Here is a 19,815-nt window from a genome sequence, read left to right as displayed (position 1 = left end):
GATAGTGTCCTTGGATGTACAAAAGATTTTACTTTTGATAAGGTCCAGTTTACCTATTTGTTTCTTGTGTTGCTAGTGCCTGTATTCCTGTCTTACTGGTTGTTTGGCCTGAGGCGTTCAGCACTGGAGTTTGCAGGCAGTTGGATAGAGCCAGGTGTTGGTGCTGAGATGAGGACCTCCGGGAGGCCTCACTCCGATTAATATTCCCTGGGGTCTGAGGTTCTCTGTTAGTCCAGCGGTTTGGACTCGGAGTTCCCACCATAGGAGCTCGGGACCGACCTCTGGCCTGGGGACCAAGGTCCCTGCAAGCTGCGTGGTGTGGCAAAAAAAAAAAGAAAAAAGAAAAAAAAAGAAAGAAAGAAAAAAGGGAACAGTACAATATCAAAGAACAAAAAACAAAATAAAATTAGAAAGATGAAAAATATATTAGGTAAAATAAAAATATAATTGAAACAAACAGTCGCTGGGGGTTCCTCCCATCCCCTTAGGTGTCTGTGGTCCCCCACTGGTGCCTGGTAGGTGCCCTAGTTGTGCGGAGACGCGAATTCCACTTCCCCCTAGTCCGCCATCTTCCCTATGTGAAGTTTTAAGTGATAACTGTTTTATGCTAGATCTATTTAGAATAGCTTACCAATTTTGAGGGGGTAATTTACACCCTTAGAGTTTGCTATGTTAAACTGAATGATGGGAATTCATTGAATGTCTATGTCATTTCTGAGTAAGATAAAATACTGAAACATTAGTTATTCAATACTAAACAAGCCTAAGTTTACCTACTTTTGCCTTATTATAGAAAACAAAAGATATTTGGATCTATTAATAAGATACTTTTTACTGAATTGGAAAAGAAATATTGGTACAACAAACAGTTCACAATTGCTTACTTCTTAGTTTCACTATAAATTAAGGTTTCTAAAACTACTAAGATTAATAAGGAAGACATCCTTGTATGCAAGAAAATTAAAAGAAAAATGTATAAGGAATGGGAATGCATTTTGTGGGAAAACGAAGTGACTTTGTCCTAAAGCCAGTCATTTCTAAATGGGAAAGAAACAAAGGACAAGTAAAATGGACATAGAAAGTTGTAAAAGTTTTGTGAAAAAAAAGGAATCTTTAGAAAGGATTTTTTTGTGTCATCAGGACTGGCTAAAATTGGAATAAATTTAGGTGAACAAGTTTTAATATGACAAGTAAGTTAGTGCAAAAGTAAAAATTGGTTTTTCTGTTAAAAGAACGAATATTTTTTCTAGTGGTCTGCTCGTGATAATAAGAGACTATAAAAGGTGGACATGTTTTGTCAAAATAACCACTATGTTCAATGTTGTCTTTATGAGTTCTTTTGTTTTAGGTACCTCTTATAGCTTTAATTTTCTATTAGCCTTTTGTAATGCATTTTTAAGAATTTTTTTTTTACTTTGGAGGGCCCTACATGCCACTTAATCCCATTCTGTTTGTTTCACATGGAAGCCCTCACTTTTTTTTTTTTTTTTTTTTTTTTTTTTGCAGTACGCGGGCCTCTCACTGTTGTGGCCTCTCCCATTGCGGAGCACAGGCTCCGACGCACAGGCTCAGCGGCCATGGCTCACGGGCCCAGCCGCTCCACGGCATGTGGCATCTTCCCGGACCGGGGCATGAACCCATGTCCCCTGCATCGGCAGGTGGACTCTTAACCACTGCGCCACCAGGGAAGCCCAGAAGCCCTCACTTTTAAGTGCACTTTCTTTGTAATTCTTAAAAATTTTTACTATTTTAAAATTTTTTATTAAGTGCACTTCTTAAATGATCTTATCTAATTAGAATGTTCCTTATAACAGCCACTGTAATGCTAGGTTTTAATTTCCCTGAGGAATGGCAGCAGTTTGGTAGGACCCTAGCTGTAAATGGAGATTAATATACATTTCTGTTTGGCCATATTTTGGGGCTCCCAAGCCATGTTCTCAGGACACAAAATTTGTAGGTTGCTGTAAGATTTTGCCATTTTTACAGATATTTATAGCTTCTGGGACCACAGTTCCTAATAGGTGTACTGGAAGGTGGCATGCTTATTAACCATGTGGATTTAAGGATCTTATTTATGTATGTATGTACGTATGTATGTACCTTTCTTTCCTCCCTCCCTCCCTCCTTCTATTTCTTTTACTTTTGGTCACTTGGAGACAAACTAATACCTAAAAGGGACATGTCACTCAGTTGGAAACTGTGGTAGTTTACAATGTACCACACTGCATAGAAATTTTCTCGAGTTTGGCAAGGGACCTTGTACCATTCCAACCCATTCTGTGACCAACTTATCCCAACATGGGAGTCTTTGAGTTAGGTGGCAAGTGTTCTAACAGTTCTTAAATTCTTGATCTGTGACCACCAATTTTTGTGGCTTTTTGGTTTCTGAGATCCATGTTAGCAGTAGCCTTTATCTATACAAAACAAGATAAACATGTTCACCAAAACAAACCAGCAGCAACCAAGACACACTGCTGCAGAAGTCCGTGTACACCATCAGCAACTCCCAGCATGGGGAACTTCCCTGGCAGTCCAATGGTTAGGACCCTGCACTTTCACTGCAGGGGACACAGGTCCAATCCCTGGTCAGGAACTAGGATCCAGCATGCCTCAGGGCATTGCCAAATTAAAAAAAAAAACCCAGCATGGACTAAATAAGGAGACTCCAGCAAATGGGGTCAATAGACTGGAACTGAGGAAAGGACTGTATCAGCAACCCCAGTAAAGGGGAAATGCAGGGTGCAACTTGCAAAAGGGATTCCAAACAAGCAGGAGATTGCAGACTGAACTAAGAACTAGGGACTAGGGTTCTGGATGGAACCATCTTCCAGCTCAAGCTGACCCCCTAAACCCTTGACTGGAAAGTCAATTCGATTGGGAGTACAACAGAGAGCAGAGCTCAGAAATGAGAGGAACTTATCCACAACCCTCAGAAATGGTGAGAAAGACAGTGAACTCAAAAAAAGTTTTGCTGGTACCACGTGTGTGTGTGTGTGTGTGTGTGTGTGTGTGTGTGTGTGTGTGAATTAATTATTTATTTTTTGGCTGCACCACATGACACATGGCATGTGGGATCTCAGTTCCCTGACCAGGGATGAACCTGTGTCCCCTGCGGTGGAAGTGCAGAGTCTTAACCACTGGACCACCAGGGAAGTCCCCCACGCCTCTGTTTCTGGTCATCTCTGAATACTGTTGGAAAGTCTTTGATCCCACTGCTGCCACCAAATCTGTTAAATAGCAAAAATTCACTGAGTAAACTTAAAGATCAAATTGGCTTTATTGAACAATTGAACAGGGCAGCATCCCATATGGCAAGTAGAAAGGCGCACCAATGAGCTTCAGAATAGGAAAGGTTTTCAAAAGTGGAAAGGAAATTATTAGCAAAGAATGCATGGTTTCAGGCAATGCCGCCCTCCTAAGGGGGATGGAGGGGGCCTATCAAGGGGATTACCTCACTAGTGCTGAGCAGGAAAACCCAGATTGACTGGTTAAAGGTCACACTCCTGGGAAAGACTGAAAGTGCAATTTGGCTAGGTAGTAAGTTTTGGCTTGCTGACATGGGATTCAGCACAAGTGACTATATTTTGGGCCCGATGTCTCCTTTTTTTTAACACCTGATGTCATAATCCATACAAGACAGGGAGGCTGCTGTCACACCCCCCACATCCCACTTGGGTTTATGCCCCATCAGAAGCCCCACCCTGCCTTCTCACAGTTACCAATATCCCAAACTTTTAAAAATCATTTCCTTTCAGTTACTTTTAGTTTCATCAATAATTTTTCCTGTTTTATATTTCAAGTAAATAGAGTCAAATGGTATGTATCATTTTATATCGTGTCTTTTTAAAAAAATATCAGCTTTAACAGTCCACTTTTAAAATTTTATTTATTTTTTTATTTTAGCTGCGCTGGGTCTTTGTTACGGCACAAGGGCTTCTCTAGTTGTGGCACTTGGGCTTAGCTGCCCCTCGGCGTGTGGGATCTTAGTTCCCCAACCAGGGATCGAACCCACATTCCCTGCATTGGAAGGTGGATTCTTAACCACTGGACCACCAGGGAAGTCCCTATCAAGTGTCTTTTATTCAAAAATGTTTTGCCATCCACAGCTTGGTAATTTGTGCACTTTTATTAATCTATTTTTATGCTTGTAGGACTATATCATTTTCATGTACCGATTCAACTGTTAGGAGCTTTTTTTTTTTCACATTTTTGCCATTGGGACCAATGTTTGTAATAACATTCTCTTACAATATGTTTTTATTTTTTTTAATTTATTTTTAGTTTTTGGCCACACCACGGGGCACGTGGGATCTTAGTTCCCAGACCAGGGATCGAACCCACACCCCCTGCAGTAGAAGCTCAGAGTCTTAAGCACTGGACCGCCAGGGAAGTCCCTAAAGTATTTTTTAAATTGTAATAAAATTCTCATAAGTTTACCTTCTGCCTTAGTATGCCCTGATCTCATCGTCATCTCAGCACACTCCAAGTTCAACTCCTTACACTCCACCAATATTCTTCTCCATTGCCCATGACCTACATGTCAGTTGATGGCAATACCATCATGCCAGTTTTTCCTGCACAAAATAATAGAGCCACTCTTGACTCTTCCTCTCACCCCACCTTCAAGCCATCAAGAAATTCTGATGGCTCTTACTTCAAATTACATACGGGCTCCAACCTGGCACATCACTGCCACTGCTACCAACCCCATCTGATCCACCACCTTAAGTGACAACGTCTTAGAGTCTATTCTCAGGTAACACAGGGACTTTGTAAAGCTGCCTCATCTGGCCACTTTTAGGCTCTATGTCACTCATGGCCAATGTCAGTGCACCACGGCAGGTCAGTGCATCAGGACATGATGTGCCTACCCACTGCCATTGCTCTCCTCTCACCCCTGCTGTTCTTGCCACCAGCTCACTCTGCTCCAGAAACACTGGCCTCTGGCTGTCCTTCAAATATCCAAGGCCCACTCCCTCCTTAGGAACTACATTAGTCTGCTTGGGCTGCCCTAACAAAGCACCGGAGACATGACGGTTTAAACAACAGAAACTTATTTTCTCACAGTTTAGGAGGCTGGCCGTACGAAATGAAGTGGTCAGTAGGGCTGGCTACTTCTGGAGGCTCTGAGGCGGAACCTGTTCTAGGCATATCTTCTAGCTTCTGGAGGTTGCCAACAATCCTTTGCATGTCTTGGCTTGTACAGAGATCACACCAATCTCTGCTCTGTCTTTACACGGTGAAGACGTGTCTGTCTCCTGTGCAGGTCTCTGTGCCCAAATTTCCCACTTTTTATAAGGATACACATCATTGGATTAGGACCTACACCAATCCAATATGACCACATCCTGATTACATCTGCAAAGACCTTATTCCAAATCAGGTTGTGTCACTGATTCCAGGTGGACATGAAATCAGTGGTGGGGCGGGGGAGGACACACTACTGAAGTCAGTATATACATATGTATGTTTTGTGGGGGGCTGCACCATGTGGCACGCAGGATCTTAGTTCCCTGACCAGGGATTGAGCCCGTGCCCCTTGCATTGGGAGTGTGAAGTCTTAACCACTGGACCAGCAGGGAAGTCCCACACATTTGTATATATTTTAATAATCCATTTAGGTATCAACTTCCAGTGTTATCTGAAATAGTTAGTTTACTCTTCCGCTATAATATTCCCTGGAATAAATGAATGAATGAAACTTCCATCTCCATATCCCTCTCATCCCCACTGTGCTACATTCCTTGGTACTACTGTGAAAGGTCAATGAAATCTAAAGGTAGATATGTTTCTGCTGAATTGTTGTTTCACTGAGGGTAAGGCTGGGAGGTATGTTTCCCAGAATCTCCGTCTTTACGATTCCAGGTTACAATTCACCAACAGCTTAACTCATATGAGATTTGGAAGGCACCAGTGAAGAAATCATTCCTCCCAGGGTTTGGAACCACCATATACAGACAGACCAGTGCACAGGGGCTTGTTGGGCAACCAGGCTGGAGCTCGTGATCACCAGCCAGGTCAATCAAGTAAGTAATCAAACCAGACGCCAACTTTTTCTCTTCCATTTTCTAGGGGTCCTGGCTTCCACATGTAACATCTATAAACCCCCATCATGGATCAGATTCTGTAGCCAGAAATCCACAGGGTTGGGTTCATCAAACATGTCTGATTGGGACTGTTCCACATGGGCAGAGCCAGAAGTCAAAAACCGGTGCTGGAACTCAGGCTCACCAGATTGCCATGCATCTCTGTCTCCTGATGGTACAGAAGACCTAAGAATCATGGTTTCCTCACTTCTGCTTTCCAGACCTCATGCTTCTTCCTCATCTTAAGAACTTTCCTCAGAACCACTAACAAAAGGACTCTGGATATACAGTTTCCCACCTTACCCAAGCTGACAGCACAATTCAGTAGAACATTCTGGACAGGAGCTTTCATCTTCATGCCAGCAAGTTGCACTTCTTAACTCAATTATCATGTCCGATTTCCAACCAAGATCATGGACATGAACAGAGGCCAAATTACAAACATAATAAGACGAGAATGTTATTTTCCAAGACCTTCCACAATTACTAATTTCTCTGAGAAACACAGATATGGTATCTGCTAGCAACAAATAACTTGGAAGACACACCTTTCAGTAATGAAGGTGCAAGGGGAGGGTAAATATTGAGTCAGAAAATTCCAGTATCTGTAACAGTGGGCCAGGAAAGACATTTCAACAATACAGACCTCATATCATGATCACATACTAGGAAGATAATGCAAAGTAAGAATCAAAAACTTTTCATCTAAAAATTATACCAAGTTACACATGAAAAAAACCAAAAACTGAAAACCACTTATCACCCCTGGGTTCAAAAGACATCATAATGGGAATTCCCTGGCAGTCCAGTGGTTAGGACTCTGTGCTTCTATTGCAGGGGGCATGCGTTCGATCCCTGGTCAGGGAACTAAGATCCCACAGGCCGAGCAGGGCAGCCAAATAAAAAAAGACACTGTAATGGAAATGAGGCAAGCTTTATATGACTGTATGATTATTTAAAGTTGGAGATAAAAAATATAAGTAGTACAGATGAAGTAGACATATTGAGATAGTTATTATCTTAAGTATTCAGATCAGCAATATGAGCTAGAAATTAATACACTGGGATCCCTATTCAGGATGAGGCACTTACCAAGGCAAAACCGTATTTATCTCTGTTAAAAGATTTCTGTTGTGCTCTGAGTTCTCATGTACAAAGTAAGTGAAGTGCTGAAGGCTTTCCCACATTTTCCCTTTCATAAGTTTCCTCTATAGTGTGCTGCTCACATTACAAGTTTGAAGAGAGAATGAAGTCTCTCCCATGGTCCTTGGATTCAGTTTCTCCCCAGCATGTATCCTCATGTGTCCTCGCAGGTTTGCGGGGTACCAGAAGGCTTTCCCACATTGCTGACATTCGTAGGGCTTCTCCTCACTGTGCATTCTTACGTGCTTTCGTAAGGATGAGGGCCAACAGAAAGCTTTCCCACACTGTGTACATCTGTAGGCTCTCTCCCCACTGTGCGTTCTCATGTGTCCTCGAAGGGAGGCGTGGCGAGTGAAGGCTTTCCTGCAGTGCTGGCATTCGAAGGGCCTCTCCCCAGTGTGTGTTCTCTCGTGTTCCCGGAGGGATGTGGAACAACTGTAGGCTTTCCCGCATTCCATACATGCATAGGGTTTCACTCCGCTATGCATTCTCACATGCTTTTTAAAATATCGCTGATGCCTGAAGGCTTTCCCACAGTGCTGACATTCATAGGGTTTCTCTTCGCTGTGTGTTCGTGAGTGTTCTCGAAGGGATGAGGAGCAACTGTAGGCTTTGCCGCATTCCGTACATTCATAGGGTTTCATGCCACTGTGTGTTTTCACATGTCTTCTGAAGTATTTGGGACAACTGAAGGTTTTCCCACATTCCTTACACACATAAGGTTGCTCCCCAGTGTGCATCGTCACATGTTCTCCCAGGGATGCAGGATATCGGAAGGTTTTCTCACATTCCTTACATTCATAGGGCTTCTCTCCAGTGTGAGTTCTCACGTGCCGTGCAAGGTAGGAATAATACATAAAGGATTTCCCACATACTTTACACACATGGATTTTCTGTCCATGGTGACCACTCTCACGTGCCTTAAAGGATAAGGGACAAGCGAGAGCTTTTCCAGACTTCTTACACTCTAAAGGCTGTTGACTACTGCCACTCTTCACGTATCTCTTAGATGCTCTCCCAGCATCCTGATGTTTATCACGTTTCTCTACAATGTGTGTTTCCCCAGGAGGATTTAGGCACGAGACACAGCTGCAGCCTTCTCCATATTCTTCACATGGATAAGGTTTGCGTCCAGGGTGAGATCTTTGCTGATTCTTCTGGAAAGAACGATCCCTGAAGGCTTTTCCACACTTAGTGCATTTATAGGGCTGAATTCCAGTCAGATAACCCTTATGCACAGTAACATGTGTAATCTGGTTCAGGGTTTCTCCACATTGATGACCTTCATTACCTTTGCAGAGATTCTCCACCAAACCATTTCTGTTCAAAATGGGAAGAACCGTATTAGGGATTAATGATTATAACTGATTTCCTCATTAATGATTTATTGATGGTTGTTCATTATTATTTTCACTATGTATTTGCCATTTTCAAGGAATGGGTATGTTGTAGGCACTGTCTGCATTGTGACAACACGTAACAAGCTTAATGCTCTGGCTGAGGGCTCAGATAGAGCCATAACGTTCTGTGTTTCTTATATACAGGGTTTCCTGGTCGTTGTTTCCAACTGAATTATGTTTCAGATACCTCACATTTATGAAAGTATTCTCTTGTGAAAATTTTCTAAGTACAAAATTGTTTAGCTAGGTTTATACCTTTTCTTTAGTTTCAAGTTAGTCTAACAGTCTGCAGAGATCCACCTTCCCCTATAGCTGTGCCACTCACCTGAAATCCCTCTCCTGAGTTTGGTGACCTCGGATGTTATGAAATATCCAGTTTTCTCCAAAAACAGAACAGGAATCATTTCTTGTGCATCTTACTATTTTCTTTTCATGGCATAATTCATTCTCCAAAATATCCCATTGAGGACTTGATCCATTGGTTTTAACGTGAGGGCAAGAACCTGCAACAGTTGGTAACATAACTAAATCCTCGAGAAAGAAATGGTGGGATAAAGGAAAGAAAAGAGACCATATGCAGATTTCTTTCCATATACTGACCCAAAAATGTAAACAAATTTTATAAGGAAAAATGGACATGGGAACAAAGAAAAACTCTGAGGACCCTGGCTACTTGGAACTTTGGCCATCGTACGAAAAATGAGTCAAGGTGGCAGCTTGTTCACTAAGAGATACTTCAAAAAGAATGGAGACTGATGTCGAGATCAATATTTTCAGAAAAGTAAAGTAGGATGGAACTGGGTAAAATGCACATTCCCAAATGCTCCCTTTGTAAGAGGAGCTACAGAAAGACTTCCCAAGTGGGCAAGGATGGATGAAAACTCCAAGAGGGAAGCCAGGTTAATGACAAACATCACCTTCTCAAAGATCGAGTCATGTTTCTAACAGTTATGTCCAAATATCTCTCCCTTATCCAGAACCTTCTCCTCCTGAGAGGTGTGCCCTCCTGGTGATCGCAGGCACAGAGACCCTAGAGGAAGCCTATCTCCACTGACCCAGCTGCCACTGGGAGATCAGATGGTGTGTGGCTGCTGTCTTGCTCATGGAGAAAAGCTCCGCATGGGGAGGATGAAGGACAACAAGCCATCCATGAGATGGGTCAATTCTCTGGTCCTCAAGCCACTGACAATGGGTAAGTGTGGGTTTAATTGCAGCAAAATTATCACGTCAAATGTATACCGATCACAGTGTAACTTTCACAGGGTGAAAACCATAATGCTGCTCCTACTGCCCTAGGTGACACTGCAGACTATGCTCACATTTATAAAATTCGGGACCCTCGGGATTTTAATCAAGAGTGACAAAAAGTCAATCAATACAGTAAACTTTGTTTTCATGGAAAAGCTACCTGACCCTAGGTAGGTTTCATGAAAGGTTGGACTGTGTCTGTCTTTTTTCCAACATGTTCCCATCCTTGTCCCTAATAAGAAAGGACAATCGTAAGAAATATTTGTTCCCTAAAGACTAAGTGCAGGGAGGAAGCCTTCCTCACCCACGGAGGCCAGGTTCCTGAAGGTCTCCAGCATCACGTCTCTGTAGAGCTTCCTCTGAGCCGGGTCCAGCAAAGCCCACTCCTCTGCGGTGAAGTTCACAGCCACGTCCTCAAACACCACTGAGTCCTGAAACAGCCACAGGTTCCGTGTCAGCAAGGCTCCCTCTTCACCCCCATGTGTGGGAGGATGGGGAGGCCGACAGTCGGGAACCGGACTCAATTCCTAGGACTCCTGAGCTTACACTCTTGTGGGAAATGAACACACACAAGCCAATCAAATGCATTTTACTCAGTGATGGTAAGTGCTGGAAACTGAAGCAAAGTGTAACAGCAACACCTGATAAATACTCACACACACATAATTAGAAAGAATTGTTTTTACTGAAAGAGTATATCCTAAGGTATGGTAAAGACTGAAAAATGAAATCATCATTCAGATAACATGGAAATGGATACCTGGCTTGGTCAAAAGTTATTACTACCTTGTCACCTCCAAGAACCGGAAACAGAACGTCAGTGCTGCTGGATCTGAATAACGCTTAACTTGAAGGCAACAGCAGCAGGGAGTCTGGTCTAGCTCCCTCATATCCGACAGAGGCAGAGATACGACCCCCTGCCAGGATGAGACGGACACTGAGGGTATACAGGCAGTCCAGGGCCCAGGGCCTGACATATCCACTGGGTAAGAAAAGGCCTGGTTCCTCAGGAATCTGTCAAGCCAGCAGGGCCTCTCAAATAAATAACAGAGTGCTCGGAATTCAAGGAAGAGGCCCCACAAACAAGAGCTGTTGAAGGATCTGATGGTAATGGAGTCAAGTTGACTTTAACAGGGAGAAAAAAGAACCGAATTATTATTTTTCAAGAAATATTGGGGACTTCCCTGGTGGCGCAGTGGTTAAGAATCCACCTGCCAATGCAAGGGACACGGGTGTGAGCCCTGGTCCGGAAAGATTCCACATGCCACGGAGCAACTAAGCCCATGTGCCACAACTACTGAGCCTACTCTCTAGAGCCTGTGAGCCACAACTACTGAAGCCCACGTGCCTAGAGCCCATGCTCCACAACAAGAGAAGCCACTGCAGTGAGAAGCCCGCACACCACAATGAAGAGTAGCCCCCGCTCGCCGCAACTAGAGAAAGCCCGCGTGCAGCAACGAAGACCCAATGCAGCCATAAATAAATAAATAAATAAATAAATAAATAAATGTTGCAAGCTGACAGTTCATGAAAGATGTAGTTCTAGTACACTATTTTCACACACCTGCCTTAATAACAGGTAGGTCACTCTTCTATGTACTTTATGGAGCTTGTTGAGCTTTGAAAATGGACAAATATGGGAAATAATAAATAATCAGTATTAAGTTAAATGATCTTATTCTAGTGGATGTGATTTTTGTTTTTTAAGGCATATGAAGTGCTTTTCAAACTCTCATCCCAATGGAGCAAAATACCGATGAACAATTATTCCCCAGCAGGATCCATGTTAATGGAATCTCATCGTCAATCAAGTCTTCATCTCGTCTATCTCCTTATCACTGAAGCATAAATCTCTTGAGAGCAACTGAAATACCAGTCTTGGAACTTTTTTACATAATCTTGTCATTCCTTCCTACTGTTCAATGGGGAACTGCTCCTCTTTACTAAACAAATATCTGTGTACACCACTGGGTTGCTCTGGGTCAAGATGTGCTTCATCATGAAAGCTTTCAGGGTGTGTGGAATGGAAGAATATAAAAAACAAATCTGCCCAATGCATTTGAGCAGAAGTGCTGGTTCCTATTTAAAGCCTGTCTCTTAACCTGCATATACCAGGATGGGAGCAAAAGATGCCTTAATATGTCACATGTCATGTGCTGGAGACAATGAGGGTGGTAAATGCCTGTTTATCTTCTGTTCTGTGTTTTGTTTTTTTTTTTACTTTTAATTAATTTATTTATTTTGGCTGCACTGCGTGGCATGTGGGATCTTAGTTCCCCGACCAGGGATTGAACCCACGTCCCCAGCATTGGAAGCGTGGAGTGTTAACTGCTGGACCACCAAGGAAATCTGTGTTCTGTGTTTTTAGTTGTTTAATAACTGAGGTCTTCTAAATGTCATAAAACCACATTTCAAGTTTTGTTTCTTTTCAGAGAATCTTTTCAAGTATTCAAATGTATTTATCACCCTGATCTCTCAATAATAATAGACACAGAAATCTCTCTAATGCTGACCTGTAGTACATGCTTGATTTAAAAAAACTGTTAATAGGGGAAACTAATAGAGTAAGTTTCACCAGGAAAAAAATATTGTAATAGAAGAAAACATTTACCTTTATTCATTGCTCAAATGTTTGTGTATGTCATGCCCCAAAAGAATATGAAAATAATCACAGAATCAGATTTTTAGTAAGTTTCCAGTATACAAACTCATAAAAATAAATCTTGGTATATTTTGAATCACTAGAAACAAGCAATTGAAAAGTAAAAATTTTCGGGACTTCCATGGCAGTCCAGTGATTAAGACTCCATGCTTCCAATGCAGGGGGTGAGGGTTCGATCCCTGGTTGGGGAACTAAGATCCCACATGTTGCACGGTGTGCCCCCCCCCCCAAAAAGTAAAGAATTTAAATATTAGACCTTTAAAACTAATTGCTACCAAAAATAATTTTCTTTAAGCCCTAAATTATGTCTAATTAAGGATATAAGCTGATTTGTGGATAAAGTCCAAAATGTTATCAAACGACCCCACAGTAAAATGAAAGAAATGGAGAGATGGGCACATTCTCAGTAAGGAGACTTGATGTCACCATGATGTCAGCTTCTCCCAAACAGGTCAAGAGTTTAAGAAAATTCCACTGAATCTTCAATTCCATTGAAGGTTTGCTTTGGGTTTTGTTCTGGGGGTTGTTTCTGTTTTGTGTGATCTTAAGAAAAACTACTTTTAAAAACTGAAATGGAAGACAAACTTCTAAAATAGCCAAGACTTTCTACAGAACAAGGTGGTGGGATTTTCCCTAACAGACATTGAAACTTCTTAAGCTGCAGTGATTAGGACAGGATGGTGTTAACAGAGGGCTGGACAAATACACCAAGGGAAAAAAACCACAACACACTGAAACAGACCCACATGTTTTCAGCACGTGGATCTACACCAGAGCACTTGATGCTGGGCAGGGGCCAGATGATGACACTTTGATGGGGCAGTAACCACTGGATATCTACAGGGGAATAAGAAATCTTTTCCCTTATAACTGCATGTACAATAACCAATTCACTGTGGGCTTAACTATGAGAGACGAAAGTAGAACACATTGAGAAGTTACAGGAAAATGCATTATGACTCGACAATTGGGGGAGTTTTCTTATAGAGGAATAATAGAGTAAGCTACAAAGGAAGATGGAGGATGTCAAGTCTATTAAAGTTAAGACGTGTCCATCAAATAGAATAGAGAGAACGGATGAACCACAATCTGAGAGAACATATTTGCCATACCGAGAAATGAAAAAGGTTGAATGTCCAGAGTATGTAAAGAAAGTATAATAAATCACTAAATATACAAATGAATTACAGGTGAGAAGATGACTGAAAACTATTTCACAGAAGATGAACACCACGTATAAGAAGTGCTCAACCCCAATGGTTAACAGGAAAAACCAATATACAATCACAAGGAGATCTCACTTTGCACATTATGATGGACAAAATTAAGCTGGATACTCCTGAGCCAGGCTGGAACCTGGGAAGCTTTGCTGCAGTGTCTGCAACTGGACAACCATCTCCTCCAGCAACAAAATACAAAGAAACTATAAGGGACTAAAAAAACTGCATGCAGGCTTGGGGCAAATTAGGAACAAGAAGATATAAAAAGACCAAACATCCAACTGCCACTTCTGAGGAGTCCAGAGCAAAAGCAGGGTATTGCCCATGTGCCTGGCACACAGCACCACCAAGGGGGTTGGCACACCACCCAAGCCACCCCTCCGGCACAGCTGCTGGACTAGAGCCCCCCCCACCCAATATAAGAGAACGCAGCTCACCCCCACCCCCTCCTCAGAGTGAGCAAGGAAACCTGTTGCTTGTTTTCGCTCCCTCCTGCTGCTGCAGGAGCCCCAATAAAGCCTTGATTGGAATTTCGTGTCTGGCCTCTTATCAATTTCTGTTGATTCAAGTCCAAGAACCCTGGTCAGTAATACTCCAAGTGCTGGAAATGGCGTAGAATCAACACTAGACTCCAGCCCTCCATCCACACTTCCTAGCATTTTGAAAATATCCATAATAGACAATCCTTCAATTTTCCTTCCACATTTAAAAAATTTATATTGCATTGGCATTTGGAGACAAAAATCAAGGAGTATAAATAATAGCACTGCTGATAAATCAAAACTAACCATGAGACAACCCAAGCCCCACAGAACTGGATGGAGGATACCACCTGGTGACTCCCTTCCTCTGAAACCAGCACATGGGAAACAGACTGGGGCCAAGAACCACGTAGAAGCATTCTGTGTGCCATTACTGGTGTGGTACGGGTCGTATTCACTTATTGCAGATTCAGCAGAAGCAAAATCAAAACGCTGCTTGGTGATGAGGGACAGGTGTAAAGCTGCAAAGAATACCAAAAAGACCAGGACGATAGGCACCCTGGGGGCCGCTCACTGGGAAGTGCTACCAACTGACCAAAGGAATAAAAATCTACACTTCAAAAGTCTTCAGTGGGCCTCCCTGGTGGCGCAAGTGGTTGAGAGTCCGCCTGCCGATGCAGGGGATACGGGTTCGTGCCCCGGTCTGGGAGGATCCCATATGCCGCGGAGCGGCTGGGCCCGTGAGCCATGGCCGCTGAGCCTGCGCGTCCGGAGCCTGTGCTCCGCAACGGGGGAGGCCACAACAGTGAGAGGCCCGCATACCGCAAAAAAAAAAAAAAAAGTCTTCAGTACTCACACTGAGTCACATGACACAAGATTCCATCAAAGAAACAAAAGGGAAGAGCAGCCAAGTGTGAGCCGCTCAGATCAGCAGCCTGCTGCCCACGGTGCACAAGGAAACCCCAAGTCAGAAGGTCAAAGCCATCCGTGCTGGGGGACTGGGATCCCCCTGCCGACACACAGCCTGGCTGGGCGCCCCCAGGGCAGGGGAAGGGACTGAGCGCCTGAGCTCAGTGTGGAAATGCCCCCTCCTGAGGACCTCAATTCTCACCCAAGAGGAAACATTCAAGTTGAAGTTCTGACCCAGAGAAGCTCTCCAGTTCATCAACCCTCTTAGCAGCAGCTGAGCCCAAGGAGCCTTCCCTAAGTCTGACCTTCACAGGCTCACTCAGGGTGCACACATCACATTCAATTCACCAACTCCTTGGATAAGGCCAAAAGCAAAGGTCAGGAAACAGCTGAGGGCAACACAACCCCGGCTGACAAACCACCCCCAGCCCTTCTGCAGGTGGATCCCTTACCCCATGCTCATGCCATTAACGCCTCCTTCTGTGGTGGTTCTACGGTCTGGAGGCTACATGTGTGGGGAGGGGTGGCAGCAAGACCCCAGGGCACCTTCCTTCACCTCCCTCACAGGCTCAGCTTGTCCCAGCCCCAGGTGATGCATCTACTTCAAGCACCGTGGGTCATTTACAGGAGACAAAGACCCCTGTCTCAGTGTGTAAATGAGAACCTGCAGGATCACTGCTTCCTCCTGCGTTCACGGATAATGTAGGAGAGGGAAATTCTAGGGGACCTTTATGGTTTGAGCAACGGGTTACTGCTCACCACTTTCAGAAGACAGGCATCAGTTCACTAATATCCTCATGATGACAAACTGTAACTCATCTAATCAGAAGTGAGCAAGTCTCAGTAGCACTGGTCAGATGCCACAGAATTTCCATTCATCTCTGTTGTCCAGGTAATAACAGTTAGTGGACCAGATTCAGACAGTGTCAGAACTCTGCACCCTGCATGGTAGAGTCACTACGATTCCTATGCATCTTTTTCATCAGTATCTCCATCCATTTCGCATGAAGGGGTGGGACTGCCTGCATTTCCTGCAATCCTAATGGAAGAGAAAACATTTTCTGTACTGAGACACTTCTCCCCAGAGGCATCTGGGGGCCCAAAGGCCCAAAGGCCCAGAATAACACAAGTCAGCAGGAAAGGGCAAAGACCTGAGATGCTTACTACCCTCACTAAGGAGAAGAAACCAGGCAGAAAGAATGCAGAATTTTACACTTGCTGAAACCGGAAGCTGGATTAGGGAAAGGAAGCTATTAGTGCTGACCCGGAGGACCCAGAGGAGGCAGCTCACAGGTGTCAGGGGACAATGCTGAACACTCCCTGAGCCCTGTGCTCCTGGAAACTTCGATGGAAGGTGAAAGGACCCCCCCACCCTTTGGTCTTCTGGAAGACGGCAGGCTGCAAGAAACCACCCCCGTGCCCCACCTGACTCAGATAAGACTCACACGGAGGCCCCTTGTTTATCCAGGACAAGGCCAGACGCAGTCCCCTCAAAGCCCCGTCTCCACCTCATCAGTGATTAGCGGAACGGTTCCCCCCACTGACCAAGCAGAACAAATGCTTGTTGGCCAAACTTTGGTTCAGCTCCTCTCCTTCCCCCTGACCAGGCCTCACCCCAGCCAGCCGACAGACCCCTAAGGACAGGCTGGCCTCAGGGCTCTGCTATCTGAGCATCTCACCTGGTCCCTCCTGGTGTTGTTTAAGCCTCTGTGTAAAAGAAACTCTTTGCCCAACTCTTGAGACGCTTGCAGATCTTGGGGTCAGATATCCCCCTTCCTGCAGAGCCCCCTGTGCCTCGTGCAGCAGACCCTTCTCCCCCTGTAGGAAATCACTTGAATGAAAGTCTGCCTTTAGGAAGTTTGGATTTTTATTTAACACTGGCTTGACCCAGTGTTCACAATCACCCATTTCTTACCCAAACTCTACTTAGGCTCCTGTCTACCCACAGGCCCCTGACTTTGGGTCACCACTCCCTCCCCCCGCCCCCCACTGAGAAGCACTGAGCTGCAGAGCAAACCCTCCCCCCGGCCCCCCTCCCCGACCCCGGGCTGAGAATGCGCTGACCGCAGGGACGCCCCATTCTGTCAAACAGCCTTGCTCTCACCCTCCTCACCCATAGCCCTTTTCTGTTTAGTTTGAGACCCTGGCACATTTGTGGGATCCGAGGCCTGTCCCTATTCCAAGTCTTTGGAATATTAAAAACAAGACCACAGCCCCAAACGGAATCGGTTATGCTAAGTCCCAAATCACCAAACAGAGACTTAATTACAGTTTCAGCCTCTCCCAGAAACGGAACCTGAAACCAGTCAGTCAGGAATTACCTGGTCAGCACAGTGAAGTGATCTGCCTGACAGACCCCTGCCCTCCGTAGAGTAACCTGGCCACAGACAATCCACTTTTCGCTACTTTCTTTGTCCCGTTCCCTCTGCCTATGGAAGACTTTCATTCCGTACAGCTCCTGGCAGCGCCCTTATAGATATGCTGGATGGGAAGCTGCCAGATTCATGAATTGTTGCATACAGCCAGTAAGAGCTTCAAAATGTACTCAGTTGAATTTTGTTTTTTAACGGGAATAAAGTCTCTCCTTACCCAATAAGGGTTTGACTTTATCTGTCAGGTCACGGCGGGTTCCCTCACCCCCGCCCCTGACCACTGCCCGGGCCACCCGGTCCTCCCTGGGACCCCCAAGGGACGCATACTCAGGTCGGGACTCCCCTGCCCCCCACGAGAGGACGGGAAAGACAGGACGCCGGGACCCCACCCCGCGGCCGAGGGGGAGACTCGGGTCGGAATCCAGGGGAGCGGGCGCGGAAGACTCGGGCCTGCCTCAGCTCCCAGGCGGTCCTAATCAGCCCCTTCCGGTCTCTGGCCCCGGCCCGCGCACTCACCATCTCCGCCCAGGTCCTGGGTGTCCAGGGCGTCCTCCCGCGGCCCCACAATCTGGGTCGGTGACAGCCACAGAAGACTTGACACCTGGGTCCGCGCCCTGCAAGCGCGCAGGAGCGCCGAGATCCACCTAGAGCGACGCCTGCGCGTGCTGGGAGGGCTGGGAGGGCTGGGAGGGCTGGGAGGACACCCACCCCAACCCTGATTGGACGGAGCTCCGGGCCTCCGCCCTCTGATTGGACGGTGCTCCAAGCCCTCCCCCCCGGGGCTTCTGAGTGTACACTACTCCGTGACCCGCCCCCGGCACCCTTTAGAAAAGGACTCCAGAACCGGCCCCCGCATTCCTTGATTGGATTGTTCTCCGAGAACCGGCGCTCTGATTGGACGGTACTCCAGTCACTCACCCTATTGAGGACTCAATGTATAGAGCGAGGACAAGCTTCCGGGTTCTGATTGGACAGTTGTTCAGACCCTCCCCGTCCCTCCGCCCAGTTTCACGGGCTCCACCCTAGCGCTTCTGATTATTTCCCGGGCCCCGCCCCCGTCTCCCTTGATTGGACAGTGTTATAGTCCCTAAGGCCTCAGTGATAAGCTGGGACCTTGGTCAAGTCCCCAAGCTGGGCAGAAGTGCGGTTTTTGAGCCCGGGGCGTAGGCTCCCAGCAGAACTTGTTCCTGGGCAGGCGGACGCGGACCGGGACGTCCTGAATCAGTTTCCCCGCGGAGAGACCCTTGTCCAGAGTCGGGACTGGACAAGATGGGCCGGGAGAGGCTGGTGACCTCCAGGGTCAATGGTCGACCCGGGGTCAAAGGTCACCATGGGTCTGTGCCCTTTCTTTAAGAACAAAGAAACGTTCGCCTGTAAGGCAGGATCCGGCCGGGTTTGACGTGTGACCTTTGACACCTACCGCCCTCCTGACCCGCCCGCATATCTGGGCTTGACCAAGTTCTCTGTGTCCCATTTCTTACCCCACAGCATCAGGCTCCCTCCCCACAGGAGGGGGGTACCATTGGGTCGCCCCCACATCTGAGCAACCCTGAGGTTCAGAGCAAGCCCTTGGTCAGCTTCTCCAGAGAACAGGCCACCTAGGGAGCCCTGTCCAGTCCAGCCACACTGACCTGCAGTCCACGCACCGCCCGCACTCGCCCAACTTCCCTCCTCCCCTCCTCACAGACTAGAAAAGCCCTTTTCTTTGTGGCTGGAGAGGCTGACCCATCGCTGAGATCCGAGCCTCAGCCCCGTTGCAACAATCTTTGTGAATAAAGTTTCTCTTTATGTATAGATTAGTTTTTTATTAAACATACTTTTATTTTTTCAGCTGCACCATGGGGTATGTGGGATATTACTTCCCCTACCAGGGATCGAACCCGTGCCACCTGCAGTGGAAGCACGGAGTCCTAACCACTAGAACGCCAGAGAATTCCCATAAACATACTTTTTAAATGATGAATCCTGCAGCTTCCTGAGAGCTTGGTTCTAGGGCCATTTTGCCCAGGGTGATATGGCACTGGGATATCCTTTCCCAGTGGATACCCATTTGGGTTGATGTGCATCCAATTTTTGTGGCTCTATGGTAGAGCCATAGCGGCTGAACCACTTGCAGAATTCGATGGCAATTGTGGGCCTGGGAGCTTGACTTGCAAATACCTTTCAAATCAAGGTGCACAGCTAGCAAAGGTGATGGCAGCCTCTCTGAAACTGCCATCATTGGACTTAACTGGCACAATTAAAGCCTCAGTTATGGGTGGCTGAATCTAGAAGCTCCCAACAGTCCAAGGTG

General features: G+C 45.7%; 1 protein-coding gene across 1 annotated transcript; it reads right to left on the bottom strand.

Annotated features, from left to right (window-relative positions):
* Positions 1 to 7,004: 7,004 nt before the first annotated feature.
* LOC132487037 (zinc finger protein 77-like) lies at positions 7,005 to 18,095 on the bottom strand. Its single transcript, XM_060094598.1, has 4 exons — positions 18,039 to 18,095; positions 10,182 to 10,308; positions 8,955 to 9,132; positions 7,005 to 8,549 (listed from the first exon to the last, which is right to left on the bottom strand). Exons 1-4 carry the CDS (start codon positions 18,039 to 18,041, stop codon positions 7,295 to 7,297), a joined length of 1,563 nt encoding a protein of 520 aa, XP_059950581.1. The 5' UTR covers positions 18,042 to 18,095; the 3' UTR covers positions 7,005 to 7,294.
* Positions 18,096 to 19,815: the final 1,720 nt, after the last annotated feature.

This window comes from Mesoplodon densirostris, chromosome 3 (genome assembly GCF_025265405.1).
Source record: "Mesoplodon densirostris isolate mMesDen1 chromosome 3, mMesDen1 primary haplotype, whole genome shotgun sequence".
In the NCBI taxonomy this organism is placed as follows: Eukaryota; Metazoa; Chordata; class Mammalia; order Artiodactyla; family Ziphiidae; genus Mesoplodon; species Mesoplodon densirostris.
This window is presented reverse-complemented; position numbering and strand designations above follow the sequence as displayed.

Bases quoted from the DNA above. Each gene is read 5' to 3' on its own strand.
- LOC132487037 (XM_060094598.1), bottom strand. The intron at 9,133-10,181 runs GTGAGGAAGGCT...CAACTGTTGCAG, and splicing joins CAGGAACCTGGCCTCCGTGG to GTTCTTGCCCTCACGTTAAA. The intron at 8,550-8,954 runs GTGAGTGGCACA...CATTTTGAACAG, and splicing joins ACTCAGGAGAGGGATTTCAG to AAATGGTTTGGTGGAGAATC.